General features: G+C 43.3%; 1 protein-coding gene across 2 annotated transcripts in view; it reads left to right on the plus strand.

The window, feature by feature from the left end:
* Positions 1–4,761: 4,761 nt before the first annotated feature.
* The window catches only part of CFAP36 (cilia and flagella associated protein 36), a 101,262-nt gene continuing 79,703 nt past the window's right edge, over positions 4,762–26,320 (plus strand). The window contains exons 1-2 of one of the 2 annotated variants that reach the window (XM_084624217.1): positions 4,762–5,511; positions 24,538–24,602. In XM_084624217.1, the coding sequence (XP_084480343.1) occupies positions 5,397–5,511; positions 24,538–24,602 (180 nt within the window). In that variant the 5' untranslated portion in view covers positions 4,762–5,396. The remainder of the gene's footprint in view (positions 5,512–24,537; positions 24,603–26,320) is intronic. The other variant, XM_084624218.1, reaches the window with a different exon arrangement.

Consider the following 26,320-nt stretch of genomic DNA (forward strand, 5'->3'; position numbering starts at 1 on the left):
GGCAGAGCTCTTCTTGACCTGCTGCTCACAAACAGAGAAGAATTAGTAGGGGAAGCAAAAGTGGATGGGAACCTGCGAGGCAGTGACCATGAGATGGTCGAGTTCAGGATCCTGACACAGGGAAGAAAGGAGAGAGCAGAATGCGGACCGTGGACTTCAGAAAAGCAGACTTTGACTCCCTCAGGGAACTGATCGGCAGGATCCCCTGGGAGAATAACATGAAGGGAAAAGGAGTCCAGGAGAGCTGGCTGTATTTTAAAGAATCCTTATTGAGGTTACAGGGACAAACCATCCCGATGTGCAGAAAGAATAGTAAATATGGCAGGCGACCAGCTTGACTTAACAGTGAAATCCTTGCTGATCTTAAACACAAAAAAGAAGCTTACAAGAAGTGGAAGAGTGGACAAATGACCAGGGAAGAGTATAAAAATATTGCTCGGGTATGCAGGAGTAAAATCAGGAAGGCCAAATCACACTTGGAGTTGCAGCTAGCAAGAGATGTTAAGAGTAACAAGAACGGTTTCTTCAGGTATTTTAGCAACAAGAAGAAAGTAAAGGAAAGTGTGGGCCCCTTACTGAATGAGGGAGACAACCTAGTGACAGAGGATGTGGAAAAAGCTAATGTACTGAATGCTTTTTTTGCCTCTGTCTTCACGAACAAGGTCAGCTCCCAGACTACTGCACTGGGCAGCACAGCATGGGGAGGAGGTGACCAGCCCTCTGTGGAGAAAGAAGTGGTTCGGGACTATTTAGAAAAGCTGGACGCCCATGGGGCCGGAGGCGTTGCATCCGAGAGTGCTAAAGGAGTTGGCGGATGTGATTGCAGAGCCATTGGCCATTATCTTTGAAAACTCTTGGCGATCAGGGGAAGTCCTGGACGACTGGAAAAAGGCTAATGTAGTGCCCATCTTTAAAAAAGGGAAGAAGGAAGATCCTGGGAACTACAGGTCAGTCAGACTCACATCAGTCCCTGGAAAAGTCATGGAGCAGGTCCTCAAGGAATCAATTCTGAAGCACTTAGAGGAAAGTGATCAGGAACAGTCAGCATGGATTCACCAAGGGCAAGTCATGCCTGACTAATCTAATTGCCTTCTATGACGAGATAACTGGCTCTGTAGATGAGGGGAAAGCAGTGGGTCTGTTGTTCCTTGACTTTAGCAAAGCTTTTGACACGGTCTCCCACAGTATTTTTGCCAGCAAGTTAAAGAAGTATGGGCTGGATGAATGGACTATAAGGTGGATAGAAAGTTGGCTAGATTGTTGGGCTCAACGGGTAGTGATCAATGTCTCCATGTCTAGTTGGCAGCTGGTATCAAGTGGAGTGCCCCAAGGGTTGGTCCTCGGGCCGGTTTTGTTCAATATCTTCATAAATGATCTGGAGGATGGTGTGGATTGCATCCTCAGCAAGTTTGCAGATGACACTAAACTGGTAGGAGAGGTAGATACGCTGGAGGTTAGGGATAGGATACAGAGGGACCTAGACAAATTAGAAGTATTGGGCCAAAAAAAATCTGATGAGGTTCAACAAGGACAAGTGCAGAGTCCTGCACTTAGGATGGAAGAATCCCATGCACCGCTACAGACTAGGGACCGAATAGCTAGGCAGCAGTTCTGCAGAAAAGGACCTAGGGGTTACAGTGGACGAGAAGCTGGGTATGAGTCAACAGTGTGCCCTTGTTGCCAAGAAGGCCAATGGCATTTTGGGATGTATAAGTAGGGGCATTGCCAGCAGATCGAGGGACGTGATCATTCCCCTCTATTCGACACTGGTGAGGCCTCATCTGGAGTACTGTGTCCAGTTTTGGGCCCCACACTACAAGAAGGATGTGGAGAAATTGGAGAGAGTCCAGCGAAGGGCAACAAAAATGATTAGGGGTCTGGAACACATGACTTATGAGGTGAGGTTGAGGGAACTGGGATTGTTTACTCTGAGAAGAGAAGAATGAGGGGGGATTTGATAGCTGCTTTCAACTACCTGAAAGGGGTTCCAAAGAGGATGGATCTAGACTGTTCTCAGTGGTAGCAGATGACAGAACAAGGAGTAATGGTCTCAAGTTGCAGTGGGGGAGGTTTAGGTTGGATATTAGAAAAAACTTTTTCACTAGGAGGGTAGTGAAACACTGGAATGGGTTATCTAGGGAGGTGGTGGAATTGCCTTCCTTAGAAGTTTTTAAGGTCAGGCTTGACAAAGCCCTGTCTGGGATGATTTAGTTGGGGATTGGTCCTGCTTTGAGCAGGGGGTTGGACTAGATGACCTCCTGAGGTCCCTTCCAACCCTGATATTCTATGATTCATATTCTATGAATATGGCTACAGACAAAGGCCCTATCCTTACACAGGCTTTGATAAGAGACCTCACATGGCATTCTTTGGGGAGCTCAAATGTACATATCAGACTCCGGAGATCCCTGCCCCTATGCACCCACTCTTTGCCTCTTGCCAGTTGGCACTAAGAGGTTTCTGGGTCACAAAGGCTAAATGAAAAAACAGTGCTGCAGCGTACTCAGACCTAGAGTGGGACACAAACAACAGACTGGTGAGAGTCCAACAATAGAAGATTTACCAAGAACTGTGTGTAAACACATAGTAAAGTTAAAATAATAAAGAAAAAGGTTGATGCAAGAGAGAAGGAGAAGAAAAGATACAAAAAGATGGCAGAAACAAAAGGTATCACACAGTAAGGAGAGTTTCTTACCTGGATGCGGGTTCCCTCTCATGCACAGTCCTCTGCCCATCTCATCAGAAGGCCTTTGTGAAATCCAGGATCATTTCTATTGTGATGCTGCAAATGGACAACCAGAGTGCAATACCTAACCCTGAGGCTGACCGCAAAGGATATGCAGGACATCCAAGGCTTGTTGATGTTGTACGGGTTCTAAGGGGTTTGCCTATCTACAGACATGGAATGACTGCTTCTATTGAGAGGACAGTAGATCATAGTGACAAATATATCTGAAATGGGGCATTAGTTGGGTTGCAGGTGGATGTGGTTCGAGAGAGGCTGGTGGGACTAGACTGAAACAAAATGTCTTTCAATGGGTGTTGCTGACTGTTGCCAGCTCTAAGTGCTACTATGTGTTAGTCCTCTGGCTGCATTAAGAGTTTTGATTTGTAGATAGTGTGGGTTTGGCTCACTCTTTTGGATACCCCTGATGTTACAATAGAATACCCATAATATTATACCTTTCTCCAGTGTTGGCCACTGTCTGCCATATTGATGTAGAAAATGTGAAAAAGATATATATAATATATATAAAGTAAAGATGACTACAAACTGTAACAAAAATATCTTATTCAGTAGGGCCTAACTCTTGCTTTCATTTAAGACAATAAGACTCCCACTAACTAATGTGAGCAATATTTAACCCATAAGCATGTACAGACTCCACTGTGCAAATTTAAAGAATATAAACATATTTAGTATACTTCAGCCAGGACACAAAAAGCAGACAATGTGAGTGCTCCTCCTTTGATCATTTGGCTGGATAGTTTAGCTAGATGTTAAACTAAGGGCAGGTCTACGCTTAAAATGCTCCATCGGCACAACTACACTGATAAAGTACTTAAGTGAAGACAATCCTATGTCAATGGGAAAGCTTTCCTGTCTGTGTAGTTAATTTACCTTCCCAAGAGATGGTGGCTTTGTCGGCGGGAGAAGCTCTCCCGTTGACATAGCACTGTTTACACAGGGGTTAAGTTCAGTATAACTATATCGCTCAGAGGTATGGACTTTTCACACCCCATAGCAACATAGCTATACTGCTATATGTCTGTAGCATAGACCTGGCCTAATTCAGTTTTCTCAGCAGAGTCTTCCATTCCTGAAATGGTCTCTTCTGGGACCAGTTATTTAGCATGCAACATCTGACAGCATAACAGTTACGAGCCTTACAAAATTCTACTTTTTCTCACTTGCCTATTAGTTTTTTCATCATTTGAAATGTGGGCAGATAGATTTGTCTCTGATTATTTTGCCAGGTTTAGTTATGTTAATCTCTGTGTAATATCAACATAATAGGGTTGGATGGAACTTTGTTTCCAGTTTTAAAGGAATTCAGCTTTTCAATCTGTTACTTATTTGAGGGCTTTGATTAATGTCCCCTACATAATGGCTACTTATCAACACTGTAGTCATTGTTGGGTAGCTTGCATCAAGGTTGTCAATTCTGACCTTTCACAATGTGCTGTGGTAAAAAAAGCCATTTATAATTAAAATGCATTAGATGGATTTTAGGCAACACGGTAGAGACAGAACATATCTCCCTATAGTTACTTGATGTCCTCCTGTGTACGCCTACTTGCACACAGCCATTTTCATGAAAATTCTGGAACAGCATGGGAAAGTAGCACAGTACTGGGGTCAGAGGTCAATTCATTTATATGAACCAGATTTTCCAGATGATCTCCATCTCCGCTTTTGTAATTTCTCCCAAAAGCATAAAAATGGGTATTTTAAAGTCCAAGAAGTTATATTGGTTAAACTAATATGCAATATAAGAAAACTCTCTTTAAAAAAATCATCTCATGGGTAACCTGGGGACAGCTGATTGCTGCTACTCTGCCACAGCATTTGTGAAATCAGGATGCAAACAGGTCTCAGAGCTCTGGGAAGAGGTAAACAGGACATCAGAGTATTTGGGGCCCAGGCCTGTCTCTATAATTCTGGGAATGTTTGCACTAGCCTCTAGCTACCACACAGAGACACCTCTCCCCACAGTAATGACCTGCTGTGGCTCACCTCTTCACTGGGTACAGTGCACTGGTCCATTGCATGCCATACTATACCAACATGCTGGGGGTTGCCTGGTGTAATTACCCTGCTGCAGCTCCCTCAGCCAGGTGCTCAGGGATTGTTCAAGCCAGCCGCAGAAGAGCCTGTGAGGACAGGGGGAAACCCCTGGCCCGGGAAGCGAGGGCCGCTGCGGAGCTCCAGGGGCAGAACTTTCGGAGAAAGCAGGGCGGCCCACCCTCGCATGGCTGTTCTTACAGTCCAGGGGCAGCACCAGGACCAGAACGGCCCACGGGGTCAACTCTCCTCCGCTCCCGCGCGCCCCCAGCGCCAGCGCGTGGCCTCGCAGCCAGAGACCGCCCCGGCTGCTTCCAGTGCGCTCCGGGTCCTGAGGCGCGGCCCCGCCCAACATTCTGTCCGCCGGCGCCTGTGTCTCACCTGGACCGTGCCACAGTGACGCTGCTGTCGCGCGCTTTACACCTGCGTAACACTAGGAAGAAAGCGCGCGACGGGATCGAACGCTCAGCGGAGCGCGCGCTCCCTGTGTGACGACCGCTGCGACAGTGACCTAACGAAGCCCCAACCGCCGCCGTAACTCTACCCGGGCCTTCCTGTGTTCCCCCGGAGCTTGTGCGAGGGCAGTCGGCGGCGGCCCAGACTCGCCCCGATGGCGGCGGAGGGCGAGGCGGACGTGGAGTGGGTGGTTGACAGCATCGCCGGCTTCCTGCGCGGGCCTGCCTGGTCCATCCCCATCCTGGAGTTCATGGAGCAGAAGTGCGCGGGTGAGAGGCAGGGGGCGGGGACCCTCCCGGGGCTGGAGCGGCAGAGCCTCCCTCCTTCCCCTCAAAAAGCGCTGTGGCAGGGGCTCACTGGGGAGAAGGGCGTTGCTAGGCCCGTTGAGAGACATTCGGGCCCCGGCTCATCGTGCGCGCTGCCCCCCTTTCTGTTTATTGAGAGAGAAGCTAAAGCGGTCTCGGGGACCCTGAGCTGAGGGTACCGTTGTGCCCCTCCCCTAGCTCCTTCTCGTCGGCGCCGGCTTGCACCCTAGAAAGCGAGGGCAGGTGCATCTACCGCCCCCTGTTCCAGGCCTAGATTCCCCTTCTGGATTTAGCATGGAGAAGCTGGACTTTACAACCCATTACCTCTGCTGGAGCAGGGCTGGGGATGCTGCTTCCAAGCCTCTGTGAAGACACTGCCCTGTAAATAAAGCTTTTATAACTTCTCTGGAGCGCGGGACCTCTCGGCCCGCAGTAGCAGCGCCAGCTCCCCCAAGCGCAGTCACCACGGCTACTCGGGGCGTGGCCTCTCTGCCGAGGCTGGTTACAAGGCCGCCGGTTAGTGCCCTGGGATCTGGCCTGCAAATGTGCCGGACTCGTTCCGTGGGGGCGAGACCTGCCTGCGTGTCAGGCACCATCCTTCTCCCAAGGGCTTCTCAGAAAGCATTAAGCTGGTCCTTAGATCTGTGCTCTGCTAGTCTTACTTTCTAGTGACTCAGTGCTGTGCCTCCAACAGGGGATAGATTTCAGAGTAGCAGCTGTGTTAGTCTGTATTCACAAAAAGAAAAGGAGTACTTGTTGCACCCTAGAGACTAACAAATTTATTTGAGGATCTGATGAAGTGAGCTGTAGCTCATGAAAGCTTATGCTCAACACGGGATAGTATCAAATAAAGATGGAAATTTTAAGTGTCCCATGGAGACATACTTAGTGAAGTTCTTCATTGTAAAGCTTAGAACGGTCTTGACATTTATGAAAGGTCAATGGAGTTGCTTTAATAATTGATAATTAGCAGGACTTTTAATTGTGCATGTTAGAGTCAGGAGTTCATGAAAGTAGTTTGGCAGGAGTTAAGGTTTTTGGGACTGTTACAGACACTAAAGAAAGGTTTTATTACTCTTTGCAGGTTTTACATTATTAACAAATGCATTAAAGCATTTTATATCTATTGTTTTGCTCTTGGAAAATGTAATTTCCAGTAATTGACAGATAATTTACTGATTCAGTACAAGGAATGAACAGGTCATTTACTGTCTAGTAAATGACTTCTAGAAATGCTAATTATTATTATTCAAAATTTTCTTTAATCTAAAGTTTATATAAATAAGTGATTGTGGGGTATAAAGATTTTAGTGGTATGGTATTGCTTTGAGGGTGAACACTTCTCACAAAGCAATCACTTTTCTGACCTGTCAGTCCTCATCCTTAAAGAAAATCTGCATAACAGTTTCAGAAGGTGAGCCTGGAAGCTTAAATTCATTCCTCTGCTAGACACTAAGGCTATGTCTACACTAGAGACCTTACAGCGGCACAGATGTACCGATGCAGCTGCACCGATATAAGATCTCTCTTGCAGCCGCTCTGTGCCAATGGGAGAGAGCTGTCCCATCAACATAATTAAACCACCCCCAATGAGAGGCAGTAGCTGTGCATACTACTACTTATGCCAGCGAAACTTACATTGCTTGTGGTGTGTTTTTTTTTCACACCACCTAGCGATATAAGTTTTGCCGACATAAGTGGTAGTGTAGACATGGCTTAAAAATCAAGGACTTTGAACAGAGATACTGGATTTGTGGTTTATTACAACAGTCTGTAACCTGCTAACCCCCTCTTTTTGTCCTATGACTTCAGAGGTGTTAATGGGCCACTCTGCCTTGAATGTATGTGCTAATTACGTATGCTGAACAATCTGTTCCACCTTGCATGTTGCTGTGACAGAGGGAGTACCTTTCCCATACCTGAAGAAGAGCTCTGTGTGGTTTGAAAGCTTGTACCTCCGCCCTGAATTTCTCCATCAGTCCCCCAGTGGTCAACTAGTTACATGAAGTGTTGCCAATTTAGTATTTGGTTGGAAATTTGAATTGAAATTGAAACATTAATACACACTTTAAAAGCACATACAGTATATGATAAAATACTTGTACCTGAAAAAGCATAATAGGTTTGAAAATATGAACAAAGATTAGCTTCCTCACACAGCTGTTGTTTTTTATGACAATGGCAGTGTATTCTTTTTGGCAATGTTGGCTAACCTAATAATTTCAAATTGTGATTTGTAAGCAAATTGTGAGCTCTCCCCTGATAGCTAGTGATGAGCCAAGGGGTGGAGAGGGAAGGCTTCAGGACCAGACTGAACATAAGAACGGCCATACTGGTATGACAGGTTCGGTAACAGAGACCCCCTTGGGACGGTCACCTGACGTGCTGAGATTACCCCTGAGCCCATTTTCCCTGCCAGTTTGGGACTCCAGAACCCTGCTTTGTTGAGTCAGACATGCTAGCCTGCTGCAACACAGATCCAGTTCTGGTCCATGCCCCCAAAGCTACAGACTTTGACTAAAGACTGTTCAGCAGGTCACCTATCTCCAGCACCCAGACACCCAGTTTCCAATGGGATCTAAACCCCAAATAAATCCGTTTTACTCTGTATAAAGCTTATACAGGGTAAACTCATAAATTGTCCACCCTGTATAACACTGATAGAGAGAGATGCACAGGTGTTTGCTCCCCCAGGTATTAATCACTTACTCAGGGTTTACTAATAAACAAAAGTGATTTTATCAAATATAAAAAGTAGGATTTAAGTGGTTTCAAGTAATAACAGACAGAACAAAGTCAGTTACCAAGCAAAATAAAGCAAAAACATGCAAGTCTAAGCCTAGTGCATTAAGAAACTGATTACAGGTAAAATCTTACCCTCAGAGATGTTCCAATAAGTTTCTTTCACAGACTAGACGCCTTCCTGGTCAGGGCCCAATCTTTTTCCCAGTACAGTCCTTGTTAGTTCCAGCAGACATCTTAGGTGGAAAACAGGTGTGTTCTCATGACTGGCAGCCTCTTTGTTCTGTTCCACCCCCTTTTATAGCTTTGGCACAAGGCGGGAATCTTTTGTCCCTCTGGGTCCCTACCCCTCCTTCTAAATGGAAAAGTACCAGATTTAAGATGGATTCCAGTATCAGGTGACATGGTCCCATGTCACTGTAACACCTCATTTTTCATTTCCCACGGGCTGGCCTGCCCGCACCCAGGAAGGTTTGCAAGTAAATAGACCATTTACAACCAATTGTCCTAGTCAATGGGAGCCATCAAACTTCTAAACCACCATTAATGGCCCACACTTTGCATAATTACAATAGGACCTCAGAGTTATACTTCATATTTCTGCTTTCAGATACAAGAATGATACATGCATACAAATAGGAGGAATATATTCAGTAGATTATAAGCTTTGTAATGATACCTTACAAGAGACCTTTTGCATAAGCATATTCCAGTTACATTATATTCACACTCATAAGCATATTTCCGTAAAACGTTATGGAGTGCAGCGTCACAACTGGGTCAGACCAAAGGTACATCTAGCCCAGTATCCTGTCTTCCGACAGTGGCCAATGCCAGGTGCCCCAGAGGGAATGAACAGAACAGGCAGTCATCAAGTGATCCATCCCCTGTCTCCCATTCCCAGCTTCTGGCAAACAGAGGCTAGGGACACCATCCCTGCCCATCCTGGCTAATAGCCATGGATGGACCTATCCTCCATGAATTTATCTAGGTCGTTTTTGAACCCTGTTATAATCTTGGCCTTCACAATATCCTCTGTTAAGGAGTTCCACAGGTTGACTGTGCACTGTGTGAAGAAATATTTCCTTTTGTTTGTTTTAAACCTGCTGCCTATTCATTTCATTTGGTGACCCCTAGTTCTTATGTTATGAGAAGGGGTAAATACCACTTCCTTGTTTACTTTCTCTACACCAGTCATGATGCTATAGACCTCTATCATATCCTCCCTTAGTTGTCTCTTGTCCAAGCTAAAAAGTCCCAGTCTTATTAATCTCTCCTCATACAGAAGACATTCCATACCCCTAGTCATTTTTGTTGCCCTTTTCTGTACCATTTCCAATTCCAATATATCATTTTTGAGATGGGGTGACCAAATCTGCATGCAGTATTCAAGATGTGGGCATACCATGGATTGATATAGAGGCGGTATGATATTTTCTGTCTTATTATCTATCCCTTTGTTAATGATTCCCAACATTCTGTTTGCTTTTTTGACTGCCGCTGCACATTGAGTGCATGTTTTCAGAGAACTATCCTCAATGACGCCAAGGTTTCTTTGTAGAGTGGTAACAGCTAATTTAGACCACATCATTTTATACATATAGTTGGGATTATGTTTTCCAGTGTGCATTTGTGTATTTACATACAAACACCTACTGTGCCTAGATATCTATCAGACAGAGCTGTGTTGCTCAAGTGATCAATTTTGGCTGATGTTGAGTTACAAATCACTTTAGTATTGATTGCAGTAGTAATGAAATGTTGTTATCCTTATTGTATGAGTAAAGGGCAGCAGAACTGTACTGAGCCTGTCTTGACTGAGGGGGTCACCCTCAGTGCTTAATTTGTGCCAGGTCTTGACAGCTGAGCCCTGACACATCTAGGCTTGGCACTTAATAGCCCTGGGACCTCTGGGCTTGCCCCATCAGTTATGAAAGTAAAAAAATTGCTTGAACCCCGGTAACTAATTGCTTGAGCCCCGGCATTTCTTTCATTACAAATTAAGCATGGGGTCAACCTCAACTGAACTGCAGTTGCTATGGAGTGGGTTTGGATGTTAGATCCCAGTAGAGAGAAAGATGGAGCATGGGGGATGTGCTTTGCTTGGTGGTGTGGGCTCTGCCTAAGAGTCACAGGCATTATTTCTTTTGCCCCCTCCCCAATTGAAAGATAGAGCTGATTAGGCTCCATAGTCTTTTGTTTTTTTAAGTGTTCAGTAGAGCTGAAATCACTGATCATAGAATCATAGAATCATAGAATATCAGGGTTGGAAGGGACCCCAGAAGGTCATCTAGTCCAACCCCCTGCTCAAAGCAGGACCAATTCCCAGTTAAATCATCCCAGCCAGGGCTTTGTCAAGCCTGACCTTAAAAACCTCTAAGGAAGGAGATTCTACCACCTCCCTAGGTAACGCATTCCAGTGTTTCACCACCCTCTTAGTGAAAAAGTTTTTCCTAATATCCAATCTAAACCTCCCCCACTGCAACTTGAGACCATTACTCCTCGTTCTGTCATCTGCTACCATTGAGAACAGTCTAGAGCCATCCTCTTTGGAACCCCCTTTCAGGTAGTTGAAAGCAGCTATCAAATCCCCCCTCATTCTTCTCTTCTGCAGGCTAAACAATCCCAGCTCCCTCAGCCTCTCCTCATAAGTCATGTGTTCCAGTCCCCTAATCATTTTTGTTGCCCTTCGCTGGACTCTCTCCAATTTATCCACATCCTTCTTGAAGTGTGGGGCCCAAAACTGGACACAGTACTCCAGATGAGGCCTCACCAATGTCGAATAGAGGGGAACGATCACGTCCCTCGATCTGCTCGCTATGCCCCTACTTATACATCCCAAAATGCCATTGGCCTTCTTGGCAACAAGGGCACACTGCTGACTCATATCCAGCTTCTCGTCCACTGTCACCCCTAGGTCCTTTTCCGCAGAACTGCTGCCTAGCCATTCGGTCCCTAGTCTGTAGCTGTGCATTGGGTTCTTCCGTCCTAAGTGCAGGACCCTGCACTTATCCTTATTGAACATCATCAGATTCCTTTTGGCCCAATCTTCCAATTGGTCTAGGTCCTTCTGTATCCTATCCCTCCCCTCCAGCGTATCTACCACTCCTCCCAGTTTAGTATCATCCGCAAATTTGCTGAGAGTGCAATCCACACTATCCTCCAGATCATTTATGAAGATATTGAATAAAACCGGCCCCAGGACCAACCCTTGGGGCACTCCACTTGATACCGGCTGCCAACTAGACATGGAGCCATTGATCACTACCCGTTGAGCCCGACAATCTAGCCAGCTTTCTACCCACCTTATAGTGCATTCATCCAGCCCATACTTCCTTAACTTGCTGACAAGAATACTATGGGAGACCGTGTCAAAAGCTTTGCTAAAGTCAAGAAACAATACATCCACTGCTTTCCCTTCATCCACAGAACCAGTAATCTCATCATAAAAGGCGATTAGATTAGTCAGGCATGACCTTCCCTTGGTGAATCCATGCTGGCTGTTCCTGATCACTTTCCTCTCATGCAAGTGCTTCAGGATTGATTCTTTGAGGACCTGCTCCATGATTTTTCCAGGGACTGAGGTGAGGCTGACTGGCCTGTAGTTCCCAGGATCTTCCTTGTTCCCTTTTTTAAAGATTGGCACTACATTAGCCTTTTTCCAGTCATCCGGGACTTCCCCGGTTCGCCACGAGTTTTCAAAGATAATGGCCAGTGGCTCTGCAATCACAGCCGCCAATTCCTTCAGCACTCTCGGATGCAACTCGTCCGGCCCCATGGACTTGTGCACGTCCAGCTTTTCGAAATAGTCCCTAACCGCCTCTATCTCCACAGAGGGCTGGCCATCTCTTCCGCATTTTGTGATGCCCAGCGCAGCAGTCTGGGAGCTGACCTTGTTAGTGAAGACAGAGGCAAAAAAAGCATTGAGTACATTAGCTTTTTCCACATCCTCTGTCACTAGGTTGCCTCCCTCATTCAGTAAGGGGCCCACACATTCCTTGGCTTCCTTCTTGTTGCCAACATACCTGAAGAAACCCTTCTTGTTACTCTTGACATCTCTTGCTAGCTGCAGCTCCAGGTGCGATTTGGCCCTCCTGATAACATTCCTACATGCCCGAGCAATATTTTTATACTCTTCCCTGGTCATATGTCCAACCTTCCACTTCTTGTAAGCTTCTTTTTTATGTTTAAGATCCGCTAGGATTTCACCATTAAGCCAAGCTGGTCGCCTGCCATATTTACTATTCTTTCGACTCATCGGGATGGTTTGTCCCTGTAACCTCAACAGGGATTCCTTGAAATACAGCCAGCTCTCCTGGACTCCTTTCCCCTTCAAGTTAGTCCCCCAGGGGATCCTGGCCATCCATTCCCTGATGATCAGGTCTAAGTGCTTAGACCTGCTGCAGGACAGTGTTTCTGTGGAAGAGGCTGCCCAGCCTGCACTAGCAGTGAGGTTCTCCCACTGAGAGCTGAAATCACTGAGAGCTGGGTTCAACCTCAAGAGACCAACTCACAAAGGTCACAGTGGCAGGTGGCAGCAGAAGATGATGGCTCAGAGCCATCAATGATGGAGTGGTGGCACGACAAACAGTGGTGGCCAGAGCAAGTGGCTGGTGTGAGTGGCGAGCAGCTGGAGGAATTGGCAAGGTGCCTTCTCCCTCGTATCCCCCAGCGTGGGAGATGAATTCATATGAAAGCACCTCTGAACTTAGGGTCTCCAATGAGCAAGGACAAGAGCTATGAGTGGCGTGTGTTGGAGGGAAAAGGGAGTGGCACGTGAAAGGGATATTTGTTTGTTGGACTATGTGTTAGTGACTTTGCTCCAGAGTGCTAGATTTGTGACTGGGAAAGGTATATAAATATACATTTCCTAGTAGGCCAAGATTTTTAAAATGCATTATTTTCCGAGGTCATTATCTCACATCATCGCTATCTTAAGAAGTTGTTATCTTGGGGAGTTTCTGTACTAAACATTTTTATTATTATATTCTAATACATTTTTTCATAAGAACTGCCATATTGGGTCAGACCAATGGTCCACCTAGCCCGGTATACTGTCTTCCGACAGTTGCCAATGCCAGGTGCTTCAAAGGGAATGAACTGTTGCAGTGGGGGAGGTTTAGATTGGATATTAGGAAAAACTTTTTCACTAAGAGGGTGGTGAAACACTGGAATGCGTTACCTAGGGAGGTGGTAGAATCTCCTTCCTTAGAGGTTTTTAAGGTCAGGCTTGACAAAGCCCTGGCTGGGATGATTTAACTGGGAATTGGTCCTGCTTTGAGCAGGGGGTTGGACTAGATGACCTTCTGGGGTCCCTTCCAACCCTGATATTCTATGATTCTATGATTCTATGAACTGGCAATCATTGAGTGATCCATCCCCTATTGTCCACTCCTGCCTCCTGGTGAACAGAGGCTAGGACTCTCAGAGCATGATGTTGCATCCCTGCCCATCCGGCTAATAGCCATTGATGGACTTATCCTCCGTGAACTTATCTAGTTCTTTTTTGAACCCTGCTATAGTTCTGGCCTTCACAACATCACCTAGCAAAAAGTTCCATAGGTTGACTGTGCGTTGTGTGAAGAATTACTTCCTTTTGTTTGTTTTAAAGTTGCTGCCTATTAATTTTATTGGGTGACTCCTAGTTCTTGTGTTAAGTGAAGGGGTAAGTGACATTTCCTTATACACTTTCTCCATATCAGTCGAGATTTTATAGTCTGCTGTTGTATCCCCTCTTAGTTGTTTCTTTTCCAAGCTGAAAATCCCAGTCTTTTTAATCTCTCCTCATATGGAATCTGTTCCATACCCCTAATCATTTTAGTTGCCCTTCTTTGTATCTTTTTGAATTCCAATATATCTTTTTTGTGATGGGGTGGCCAGAACTGCATACAGTATTCAAGATGTGGGAGTATGATGGATTTATGTAGTAAAAGTGGAGGAGTTTGGTTTGCCAAACCAATCAGCAAAGCCAATACTGACAACCTACATGAAAAGGGTGAAAAACATCACGCCTCTGGATTGAATGGCCAGGCAGAAAACCTTATGAACCAGTCTATTTAAGCAAGAGATACCACACTGTACAAACTGGAGGCCAATGTTAAGTGCATTGTCACTTGTTAATCCTTAAATTGAACACTGATTCTGAATAAGACCAGCAAATGGTCACTATCTTTCTGCAGGAAACTTAACTGATTGGTTAGAAGCATGTGGTGCAACAGTGAAAGACTCAGCAGTTGAAAAATTGAAGAACTCTTTCACCACATCCAAAATATGTGAGTACATGGCTGATGAATGCACCAGTGCAAATGGGCATCCAGTATTATAACACACACAGTGATTTCTTGATGTCAGTGCTAGGCCAATAGATGCACTTCTAGATGTTCAGGTTCCAGGAGACACACTGGCTGCATCTGGGACAACCCACCTCTTAGAAGAGTTAAATGCTTGTAAATTGAACCCCAAACAGATGGCTGCTTGTGTATTTGATGGAGCTGCAAACTTCTCTGGAGGACACAGTGGAGTGCAAATTTGCTTATAGAAAAACGTAACCTTAATCTCTCCTATACACATTGCAGAGGCCATCTACTCCAACTAGCAGTGGTCTGAGTTGCAGAATCTTCAAAAGACATTAAAAAGGCCATATATTTACTTGGTTATACTCTTTTTTTCAGCAAGAGTCCAAAAGGAGTAACATCTTGGAAAAAATAGCAGATATACTGGCACTGAAGTTGAAATTAGTCCAACCTGGAAAAATCCACTGGCTTTCTCTTGAACGACCCTTGGCTGTTGTCTTAAAGTTACTGCAACTGTTATTATTGGCTTTGGAAAGTATCTACTGAGATGGGACTGATCTAAGTAGTGAGACTGGTGGACTATTTTGCTACTAAGTTCAGAGAAAACTTTAGCCATTCTCTCTCTTGTAAGTCTACTTGGGTCATTAAACAATGTCATCTGCTACAATACTAGAAGATCTTTGTCCAGTAATAGATGCTACACTTGGGTCAATCAGAGAGCTATCCATTGAAAACGTACTAGAAGAAGCAAAGACTTCAGTCCTGAAGTTGACTAATGAAGACACTTATATTGAATCCTTAACTGAAGAGGACAAGAAGTGTTTGTTAAGCCAGCTGAAAAAGTAAACAGACTAGATTCTTAAAAATCTACAACAGCGAATTCTGGATTCTACTCAACCTCTACATAGTTTTACAGATGCCTGTCTTATAAAATATCGACAGTTGAGTGGAGTGAGGCACTACAGCAGTGGGGCTGCTATGTGATCAGGACAGAATAGAGAATTTGAACACAGAGTGAAATATCATACGATGAATGTTTGAAGATTTAACATCAACCTTTTATCATCACTAGCGGTTTGACTCAATATTTATGCTATGTTTCCCTCCTGGAATGAAAGAATTAGGAATTAATCTCTTGCTACTCCCAGTCACAATAGCTGAAGCTGAGCGTTCTTTTTCCTCATTGAATGTAATTTTGAGTTCTGAAAGAAGTTGCCTTCTGCCTGATCATGAGTATATCATGAAGGACTGGAAGTACCGGACGCACAAGAAGCCACCAAAGATTAATGCACTGCATTTGAGAAGTTCATTAACAGCGTTGTGCGAAATTACAAGAAACCAACAAGAATGTAGATGATGTGCTTCATAGTAGGCTTGAGTAGCCAGCTTTAATTTCTGTGATGATTTTAAAACATGAGTTAAATTTAATAAAATGGTTGTGAAACATTTTTCAGTTTTTACTATGGTGCGGTACAGCCCACATTCACCCTCATGGTCTCACCCCTCATTGGCCCTCATCCTCCTGTATATTCGAAAAAAAACCCACAACCCCCCACCCCCCATTTCAGTTCCTAGGGAAACCACTGCTTGTCTCTCTCACCAACAGAAGTTGTTCCAATAAAAGATCTTTTCTCACCCACCTTGCATTTCAACTTAGTGCCCAGCATTGGATACCTAAATCCATGTTTAGGCACATATATAAAAGTCATTAGATTTTTCAGATGTGCTCAACCCCCTGGGGGGGAAAAAGCACTTTTATTTGTGAGGAAATATAGATTTGGTGCCTAATTTAAGATACCTAAATTTGAAAATTTTAGTCAATGTCCAACTATACAAGGGTTCAAGGGAGGGAAATTTATCATTGCTAACAAACTGACTTAAGATAACACTTCTATATTTAAGCATCATGGATGAGGTCTGATGATCTGGTTCTGTCAATAAGGCACAGAAATCCATGAAACTTTTCAATAACAGACCTTCATGTCATATGTCTGAGACATTACAAACAGGGCTGAAGCACTGACTGCTTCTGTATCTTTTGTCACTGTGACCTGCACTCTGACCTAGTGCTGACTATTCTACATCTTGTTATACAAGATGTTGCACAGCTCCGGTCCTTGGAGGTTCTAGCTGCAGCTCCCTCTTGTCTCTCATAACGTCTGATATATTAGCATCTGACAGCGATGTGCACTCATTTTTAATTCTGTGTGGTAGACAAAGACTTTAAGCCATTCACTTGTCCAAAGAGGCTATGGTTTGCCTTGGGACACAGGCCAGTATAAATTGGGAAGAGAGGGTGGGAGGAGATAACATTTTTCTAGCTGTTTGGAAAGTTGATTGTAATTACAGCAGAGGTTAATTAGTGGACAGAGTGATGGTGGGGTAGTCACAGATCCATTAGAAGTATAATTTGTCACTTATGTATGTTGTGTGCATCGATATGTATTACAGGCTTGTCTGAGATTTCTAAAGCTTTCAGAAGTACTTCTAGGCAACTCTCCTTTATTTATATCTGTACAATACTAATGAAATGTCAGGTTCATCTGACTTTTTAATTCTGTAATTTAGTGAAGCAACCATAGTCTTGATGAAATCTGCCTTTTAACTCCAGGATTTTTCTGAACAGATCTTAGCTTGTCAGAAGTATGATAGACTCCAGAGGGGTGGAGGGGGGAGTATTGTAAGAAGTCTTAGTATTAGTTTAATTATTAACAGCTCTTAGTAGTTTCTATAACTTCACAATTCAGTATTTAAATCTTACATTGTTGTTTAGCAGCCTTTCTTCCCTTCTAAGAACAGGAGCAGGGAGCAACTCTTTCATTAACTCTTGAGGGATTTACTGGCTTCAAGTACAAGCAAGGAATGTCCCAAGGCTATATCCCTAAGCCCCATTACCCAGTGTTGCTGAATAATATAGATCCTGTTTTATTTCAGAAAGTCTGTGTGAACTATTGTAAACCTGCAACTATTATAAATAAGTGTAAGACTCATTATGGTAGTCCCTCTGTTGCTGGGCACATATTTCCATCTTATTGTCCAGGGTGCAACAGAGTAATGTCACCTTGACTGAGGTTGTAGTTCCCAAGAGGTACTTTCTTCTGGGGTTCTGTTCAGTTTTCTTGAAATGCTTGCTTACTTCTATAATTTTATTCTGAATTATCAAAATAAAAGGAAAATAATCCATCTGATCTGAGAGTCCCTAGTGAAGAGTTCCATCTTCTAGCAGGGATAAAGCAATTTGTCTCCCAGGTTCTCCAGGTCCTCAAGCTCATCTTTGTCTGGGAAGTCTCCTGGCTCTGTTTCTTCCTGGTATTGGGAGGAGCACAAACAGCTATCTGCACCAGAAAATATGGCAAGACACCATCTCTGGCATGAATAAATCAGTCCTCATTTCAGGATCTTCAGGCCATCTATTCAGAGAAAAGCCTGAGAGCTGCCTGGCTCTGGTAAGTTTCCCCAGAAACAGGATACTTCTCTCTGAGAAGCTAAGACCCCGCCCACCCCACACAGTTATTCCCTTTCCTGGTTAAATACCTGCCCTCATGAGCCAAGATGGGAACCTTCTTTCTGCAGTTGGTAGGCTACATAAGTTCTCTAGGGTGGGACAAGCCCTCTTCCTGGCTCCCTTTGCAGGTAGTTATCATCTTCCCAACTTGGTCTAGTGTGGAATATGTACACCCCATCACAGGGTTGTTGACCTTATTTCCGTTGAGTGTTGATATTCCTTCACTGTTAAGTGCATCCATAGCCTTTAAGGGACATTTGACGATATTGATTTCTAGCTTCAGCTCCTTCTCTTGGCTCCTGGAGACAGTTCATATTTATTTTTGTCTCTTGCTTTCTCTTTTAGATTAAATTTGAAATGATATTTGAAGGTGAAGAGTGCTTTAGAGTTGCATTGGGGCATCTCTTGTCCTGAAGGCATTTCCCCAAGCTGGAGTCTGGAGAGAGTGGAGTGCTTCACATCTTCTGAGGCCTCAAAATGAGACTCTTTTAAGTACAAACTGTTTTTAGCCTTGATTGCTTGAAAGGCAACTTCCCTGAAGTGGAATGCCTGATCCAACATCTGAAGTGCAGTCTTGTATCTCTAACTGGTAGGGAGACTTTGATGCAGGGAAGCACTGAGGTTCAACTTTTCTGTGTAGAACAGTCCTCTAAATCTGAAGTATTCTTGTGAACATAGAGTAGCCTTTTCACACAGGACACATTGAAACCATGGAAGTTAAGGTGAGTGGTGTCTCCTGAAAGCTCCAAATGAGACTGTTGTAAATCCAAACTGTATGTCAGCCTGGATTGCTTCAGAGACCTTGAAGTGGATTTCTGATCTAACATGTAAAGTATGCTTTTGCATCTTTGCCTGTTAAATTGGGATTTTACTCAGGAAGTAATTGAAATTTAAGGAGTACTTGTGGCACCTTAGAGACTAACCAATTTATTTGAGCATAAGCTTTCGTGAGCCATAGCTCACTTCATCGGATGCATACTCTGGAAAGTGTAGAAGATATTTTATACACACAAAGCATGAAAAAATACTTCCCCCTCCCCACTCTCCTGCTGGGACACCATCACAGGGCCTAATAACATCAGCCACGCTATCAGAGGCTCGTTCACCTGCACATCCACCAATGTGATATATGCCGTCATGTGCCAGCAATGCCCCTCTGCCATGTACATTGGTCAAATTGGACAGTCGCTACGTAAAAGAATAAATGGACACAAATCAGATGTCAAGAATTATTCATAAACCAGTCGGAGAACACTTCAATCTCTCTGGTCACGCGATTACAGACATGGAAGTTGCAATTCTTCAACAAAAAAACTTCAAATCCAGACTCCAGCGAGAAACTGTTGAATTGGAATTCATTTGCAAATTGGATACAATTAACTTAGGCTTGAATAGAGACTGGGAGTGGCTAAGTCATTATGCAAGGTAACCTATTTCCCCTTGTTTTTTCCTAACTCCCCTCCTCCCCCCAGACGTTCTTGTTAAACCCTGGATTTGTGCTGGAAATGGCCCACCTTGATTATCATACACATTGTAAGGAGAGTGATCACTTTAGATAAGCTATTGCCAGCAGGAGAATGGGGTGGGGGGAGGTATTTTTTCATTCTTTGTGTGTATAAACGATCTTCTACACTTTCCTCAGTATGCATCCGATGAAGTGAGCTGTGGCTCACGAAAGCTTATGCTCAAATAAATTGGTTAGTCTCTAAGGTGCCACAAGTACTCCTTTTCTTTTTGCGAATACAGACTAACATGGCTGTTACTCTGAAAATTGAAATTTAAGACATTGGCACAATACTGTCTTCAAATCTGAAATCTACATGTTGACATAGAACCATCTTTGAAGTGTAGGAAACACTGTGATCATAGAGTTTAAGGTAAGAGGTACTGATACAAAACTGCATCATCAGTCTGAAGCACCAATGAGCTCCAGTCTCCTTGTTAAAGCATCAATACACTTCATCACCTTGGCGCAAGTAGCTTTAATTCTTCAGGGCTTGAGACTGGTGAACTGCACCCCAAAATGGAAGCTCTGCGTTCGGAACGCTGTTCAACCAGGCCTCTGCTCAGTCAAAGCTGATATTGTTGAGTATACTAGAATCATAGAAGATTAGGGTTGGCAGAGACCTCAGGAGGCCATCTAGTCCAACCCCCTGCTCAAAGCAGGACCAACCTCAACTTAATCATCCCAGCCAGGGCTTTGTCAACCCAGGCCTTAAAAACCTCTAAGGATGGAGATTCCACCACCTCCTTAGGTAACCCATTGCAGTGCTTCACCACTCTCTTAGTGAAATAGTGTTTCCTAATATCCAATCTAGACCTCCCCCACTGCAACTTGAGACCATTGCTCCTTGTTCTGTCATCTGCCACCACTGAGAACAGCCGAGCTCCATCCTCTTTGGAACCCCACTTCAGGTAGTTGAAGTCTGCTATCAAATGCCCCCTTACTCTTCTCTTCTGCAGACTAAACAATCCCAGTTCCCTCAGCCTCTCTTCATAAGTCATGTGCCCCAGCTCCCTGAACGTTTTTGTTGCCTTCCACTGGACTCTCTCCAGTTTGTCCACATCCTTTCTGTAGTGGGGGTCCCAAAACTGGATGCAGTACTCCAGATGTGGCCTCACTAGTGCCGAATAGAGAGGAATAATCACTTCCCTCGATTTGATGCCAATGCTCCTACTAATACAGCCCAATATGCCGTTAGCCTTCTTGGTAACAAGGACACACTGCTGACTCATATCCAGCTTCTCACCCACTGTCCTTTTCTGCAGAACTGCCGCTTAGCCAGTCGGTCCCCAGCCTGTAGTGGTGCATGGGCTTCTTCCGTCCTAAGTGCAGGACTTTGCACTTGTCCTTGTTGAACCTCATCAGATTTCTTTTGGCCCAATCCTCCAATGTACTGACCCATTATCTTTGATACCTAATCACTGATGATATTAACACTGGCTGCTTGAAGTTTGATGGTTAGGCATTGAATTGTTTCTCTGTTTCTTCAGTGCGGAGCAAATTTGCAGAGCAGCCCCCTTGATGCATAGAATCTTTGAAGTAAGGTAGTGACTCGTGTCATGTTTTTTCCAGTGTAGATACAGAGTTATCTCATGGAATTAAGCCATAAACTCTTTACAGCTCAAAGTAAGTCACTTTGATGCATGGCTGCTTCAAGTAGCAAGTAGTAGTTGAGGCAGTGTATTATTCCCATGTGGGTTGATAAGTTGTACTGTGCAAACGAGGACTATTTCTGTTTCGAAGAATTTGAACCTAATAGTTTCACCCTTCTGTTATCTTTCACATTCTCCAAGGTACAATCTGGACTTTTGAACAACTATGTCCCTTTACTACTCTAGCCTGGGATGCCTTTTACGCTGCTTTGCTGTCAGAACATCCACTCATGGCCTGTTCACACAGCCTTCAACATTTAAAATCACTCCCAGCTATGTTATGTGAATGCTTTGGCTAGCCACTCATGAATTACATACAGGGTGACGCCTGCAAATTCCTAATCCCAGCCTTGTCCCTTAGAAATGTGTGTCTTGTATTGCTCAGTATCAGTGTTCCCTCTATTTTTTTTCATCCATGTGTGGAATGAATTTTGTTATGTGCACCATCAGTAGAAACCGAAAACCTAGATGCAATATACCTAGATGCAATATGCAGTTAGGACAGGTTAGACATTTTAGAACTCACTTCTCAAAGAATTAAATTTAAGTGTAAGAGAGAAATAAAAATTATGAAATGCATAGACCAGGCAAAAGCTAAAATAACACTCTTTCAGAGAAGTATCAAGAAGTAACAACAACAACAACAATAATACAACAAAAATAATACAAGTATGTGTTGGGAGGTGAGTGTGAAAGACGAGTGTGTGTGTGTGTGTGTGTGTGTGAGACAGAGACGCGCGTTGCCCCTTTAAGTATGCTGACCTCACTTTAAATATGCTGCCCTTTTAAGTAGATCAGCGCATTCAGACACAGCAGCAGCTGCCAGCAAGCTCCCTCCATCCTAGGCCCTGTCGTGTCCCCTCCCCCTGCTCTGTATAGGGGCAGGGGGAGGAGGACACCCTGACATCAGTGCCCCCTCGCTCCCTGCTCTGTGCTGCAAGCAGGAGGCTTCCGGGAGCAGCTCCAAGGCAGAGGGCAGGAGCAGCATGGCAGTGTGGGGGGGACACCTGAACTGCTGTGCCTGAAGTGTGCGGCATTTGATAGCATGCTGGGCAGCCACCCAGGTGCGCAGCTTAGGGGGAACTTAGCTCAGTACCCTTTTGAACAGAACAGGTTCATAGAAAGTCCATCATTTCATCAAAGGAAAATGATAATGCACCAGCCTTGTTATCCCAAGTGGAGTTTCACACACACTTTACTCCAAACACAAGGGTTAAGATAAAACAATAAAATAAGTTTATTAACTACATAAGATTATTTTTAAGTGATCACAAGATGATGCATAAATCAGGATTGGTTACAAAAGATTAAAACGCAATCTAGTGGCTAACTTAACAAACTGACAGAATTCAAAGTGAAGGTTTTCCTCATCATATGCTGCAGTAAATTTTACAGGCTGGGTCTCCTTTCAGCCTAGGACCCACCCCCTTAGTTCAGTGTCCTTCAGGTATTCATTGATGTCATGAGCAGACGGATGGGAGGAGGAATGAAGTCCCCTCTTTATAATTCAATTTATTGTGCTAGAAACATCCTTGCTGAGTCATGGACACACAGTCTGTTGTGGACATGAGATTTGAACTGCCCTGTGATGAAATGTAAATTTCTTGTTTACACTGTCTTGTTGCTGGAGAATGGCTGCTTAAGCAGGTGATAGCCCTTTAACACCTAGCTGAGGTGTCTGCCTGTCTTTGTCTCTGAAAAACTGGTTTGGGCCTACTTTTCTCTACTTTGGGCATGTTATAACAATGTTATACAGTAGAATCTTGTAACTTTACATACAGTATTGCCACACATATTTTACCTGGACATTATTTAACAGATTGACTTTTCTAATGAAATCTCGTACAGTATACTTTATACAAAATTTGTCAGAGTCTTGGAAAAGTGGTGAACATAATAGTATAGACAGTCACATTGTTCCGTAGTGTTTCATATTCAGGTTAATGCTCCATTAGGTAGGGGATGTCATTTTGTCAGATAAGATCCAGAGCCCTTCAGACAAGGTTCAAAAGCATTGGTGCGAATGTGTGATGACAACACAGATATAGCTTCATGGTGCAAGAGCAGTGAATCATTGTTAAGTTTGATAAAAAGGATACCTCATTCAGTGTTATCAATGCAGAGTCTTCAAAATAAATTTTCATCTTAGATTTGGAGGTATTGATGGATGAAATTTCAAAACATGCATTATGTGAGAAGGGTTTTTCTACAACGCAACTTGTTAAATTCAAGACTGGCTCAAACTGGGCTTCATCAAAACACATCTACACCTATTCTCAAACATGACATTCATGTAAAGCCTCTCCTGGTTACCACAAATCCAAGGCACTAGGTTTCTATCAGTCCCTGGAAAAATCATGGAGCAGGTCCAGAATGGGTCCACACTACAAGAAGGATTTGGAAAAATTGGAAAGCATCCAGCAGAGGGCAACAAAAATGATTAGGGGACTGGAGCACATGACTTCTGAGGAGAGGCTGAGGGAACTGGGATTATTTAGTCTGCAGAAGAGAAGAATGAGGGGGGATTTGATAGCTGCTTTCAACTACCTGAAAGGGGGTTCCAAAGAGGATGGATCTAGACTGTTCTCAGTGGTAGCAGATGATAGAATAAGGAGTAATGGTCTCAAGTTGCAGTGGGGGAGGTTTAGGTTGGCTATTAGGAAAAACTTTTTCACTAGGAGGGTGGTGAAGCACTGGAATGGGTTACCTAGGGAGGCGGTGGAATCTCCTTCCATAGAGGTTTTTAAGGTTAGGCTTGACAAAGCCCTATCTGGGATGATTTAGTTGGTGATTGGTCCTGCTTTGAGCAGGGGCTTGGACTAGATGGCCTCCAGAGGTCCCTTCCAACCCTGATATTCTATCATTCTATGATTGTATAAAGTCTTAGAGCAAGCAGTATGTGAGTTGTATTGCAAATCATGCCATATGTTTTCTTGAAAATTGGGCATATTGAACTCACTCTTCCCAACTGTTATGTATCTGAATACAATAAATATTTATAATTTGTCGGTTTTTCTGCAGTTTACCACTGTCATAACATATTTTTCTAGCAGTTGGAAAACTATGATATTCCTGTATATCATTCTTTCCCTGGATGGCTTGGGGCCATGGCTGCGTATGTGACTTGAGGTTAAATATATATTACCTTTTGTAATAGGTAGATCTTACTTTTAAATTAGGGCTTCATTTAATTGAAGGTCACTAACTTTAATATTTCAATATTTGAAATACTCTTTGTACTATTGACATATACATTTTAAAGAAAAGTCAAGTTTGTTTGTTTTTTAATTTCAGTTTTTGATGATGAAGAAGAAAGCAAGTTGTCCTATACAGAGATTCATCAGGAGTACAAAGCTCTGGTGAGTATTATTCACCAATTGCACTTAATCTTATAAGAAATTTGTACTGTAATTGAAAAATAAATATTTTAGGTGAAGTATTCCAAATCCAACCGACTATTCCGCACCATGCTGACAAAACTTCCAAGCCCCAGGGAGGAGTCTGTTCCCCTTCTAGCAACCAACCATACACTTGTAATTTTTACAAAAACTGGAAGTAACCATTTACAAAATCTAATGATTGCACATTCAAAAAACCACAGTGGCAGATTAAAGGGGAGAGAGGGCTGGCTAGGGTGTAGGAATCTGGAGCATAGGTATGGGCATATTGGATCAGCAGCAGTTCATTTAGTCCAGTCTCTTGTCTCTGACAGTGGCCAGTACCAGATGTGTCAGGGGAATATGTGAGAACCTCATGGTTATTCCATTTTTGTCCACTAACTCATAGGTGAAATTTCTTCCTAAACCTAAGCCTTAGTAGTTGACTTATACCCTGAAGTGTGAAGGTTCATATACTGTCTAAAAACAGTTTTATTCTACTTAATGTAACTGTGTATGTCTTCACTATTTCTGTAAATAAAGAATTCTTTTCTGAATCCTACCAAATTTTTGGCCTTAGTGATATCTTGTGACAGTGAGTTCTACAAGTTAATTATGCATTATGAAGTATGTATTTTCTTTATTAATTTTAAATTTGTTGCCTTTCAACTTAATTGAATATTTCCTTGTTCTTGTATTATGAGAGGAGAAGTAGGAAGAGCTGATTTACCCTTTTAAAACTTTATTATTTTGTTTACCTCTCATGAATCATCTTATTTGTGTAAACTAAAAAATACCAGACTTTTCAATCTTTTTGGTTTTGGAAGTCTTTGCATAACTCATTATTTTCAGAGCCTGTCTCTGACTTCCTTATTTTTTGAGCTAGGGTGACTAGAACTGAACACAGCATTTCAGGTGAGGGTGAGTTATATAATTTCCAACCATCTTGTTTCACTTTGGTTATGGTAGAGTCCATCTCATCCATATAGGCTCTCTCCAAAAAAGTTTCTCAGTGCCTAATAGATGTAATACTCTACTCTGTACACCATGCATTGGGATTCTGAAATTCCTCCTGTTTAGCTGGACATAAGCCATTTTCGTAATAATCTAAATTGACTTTGCAGGATCTATTTGTGACATCTACTTTTATCAATGGCATAAAAGGTAACATAACCAGAGGTTCCTTCCCCACATGTTCTATAAATGTATCTAGATATTTAAAGAGATCTAGCACTTTCAGTCATAGTAAGAAAGACACACAATGCCTCTCCCAAACATCACATATAGCTATTGAGGTTGTGATTGCATGTAAGGAATTGGACATTTAAATAATTAAGAAAACAGTGTTTTCCTTACTCAGTTGTGCACTTGCAAGACTGTTACTCCTGGCAGTTACAGTGGTGCAAAAGTCTATTCATTAGACAAAGGAAATTTACATCAGAATGTGTGCAAGTTTCAGTTGTTTGTAGTTTTGTTTTACTGGCTCTCTTTTCTCCAATCTTAGTAAAGTGATGATTCTTCCCTGATAACTAACCACATGCAAAATTTGAATTTTAAAATTATTTTTATTTTTGAATATTTGAAAAATATTCAAACAATTTCTTAAAGCAGAGAACAAGTATCTCTCCAAAATACTCATCTCTGCATATTCCCATATTGCCCATACCCTGGCACACAGGCACGGCATAAACTTGTCATAC

This window comes from Lepidochelys olivacea (assembly GCF_965140295.1).
Source record: "Lepidochelys olivacea isolate rLepOli2 genome assembly, chromosome: 3".
Taxonomy (NCBI): Eukaryota; Metazoa; Chordata; order Testudines; family Cheloniidae; genus Lepidochelys; species Lepidochelys olivacea.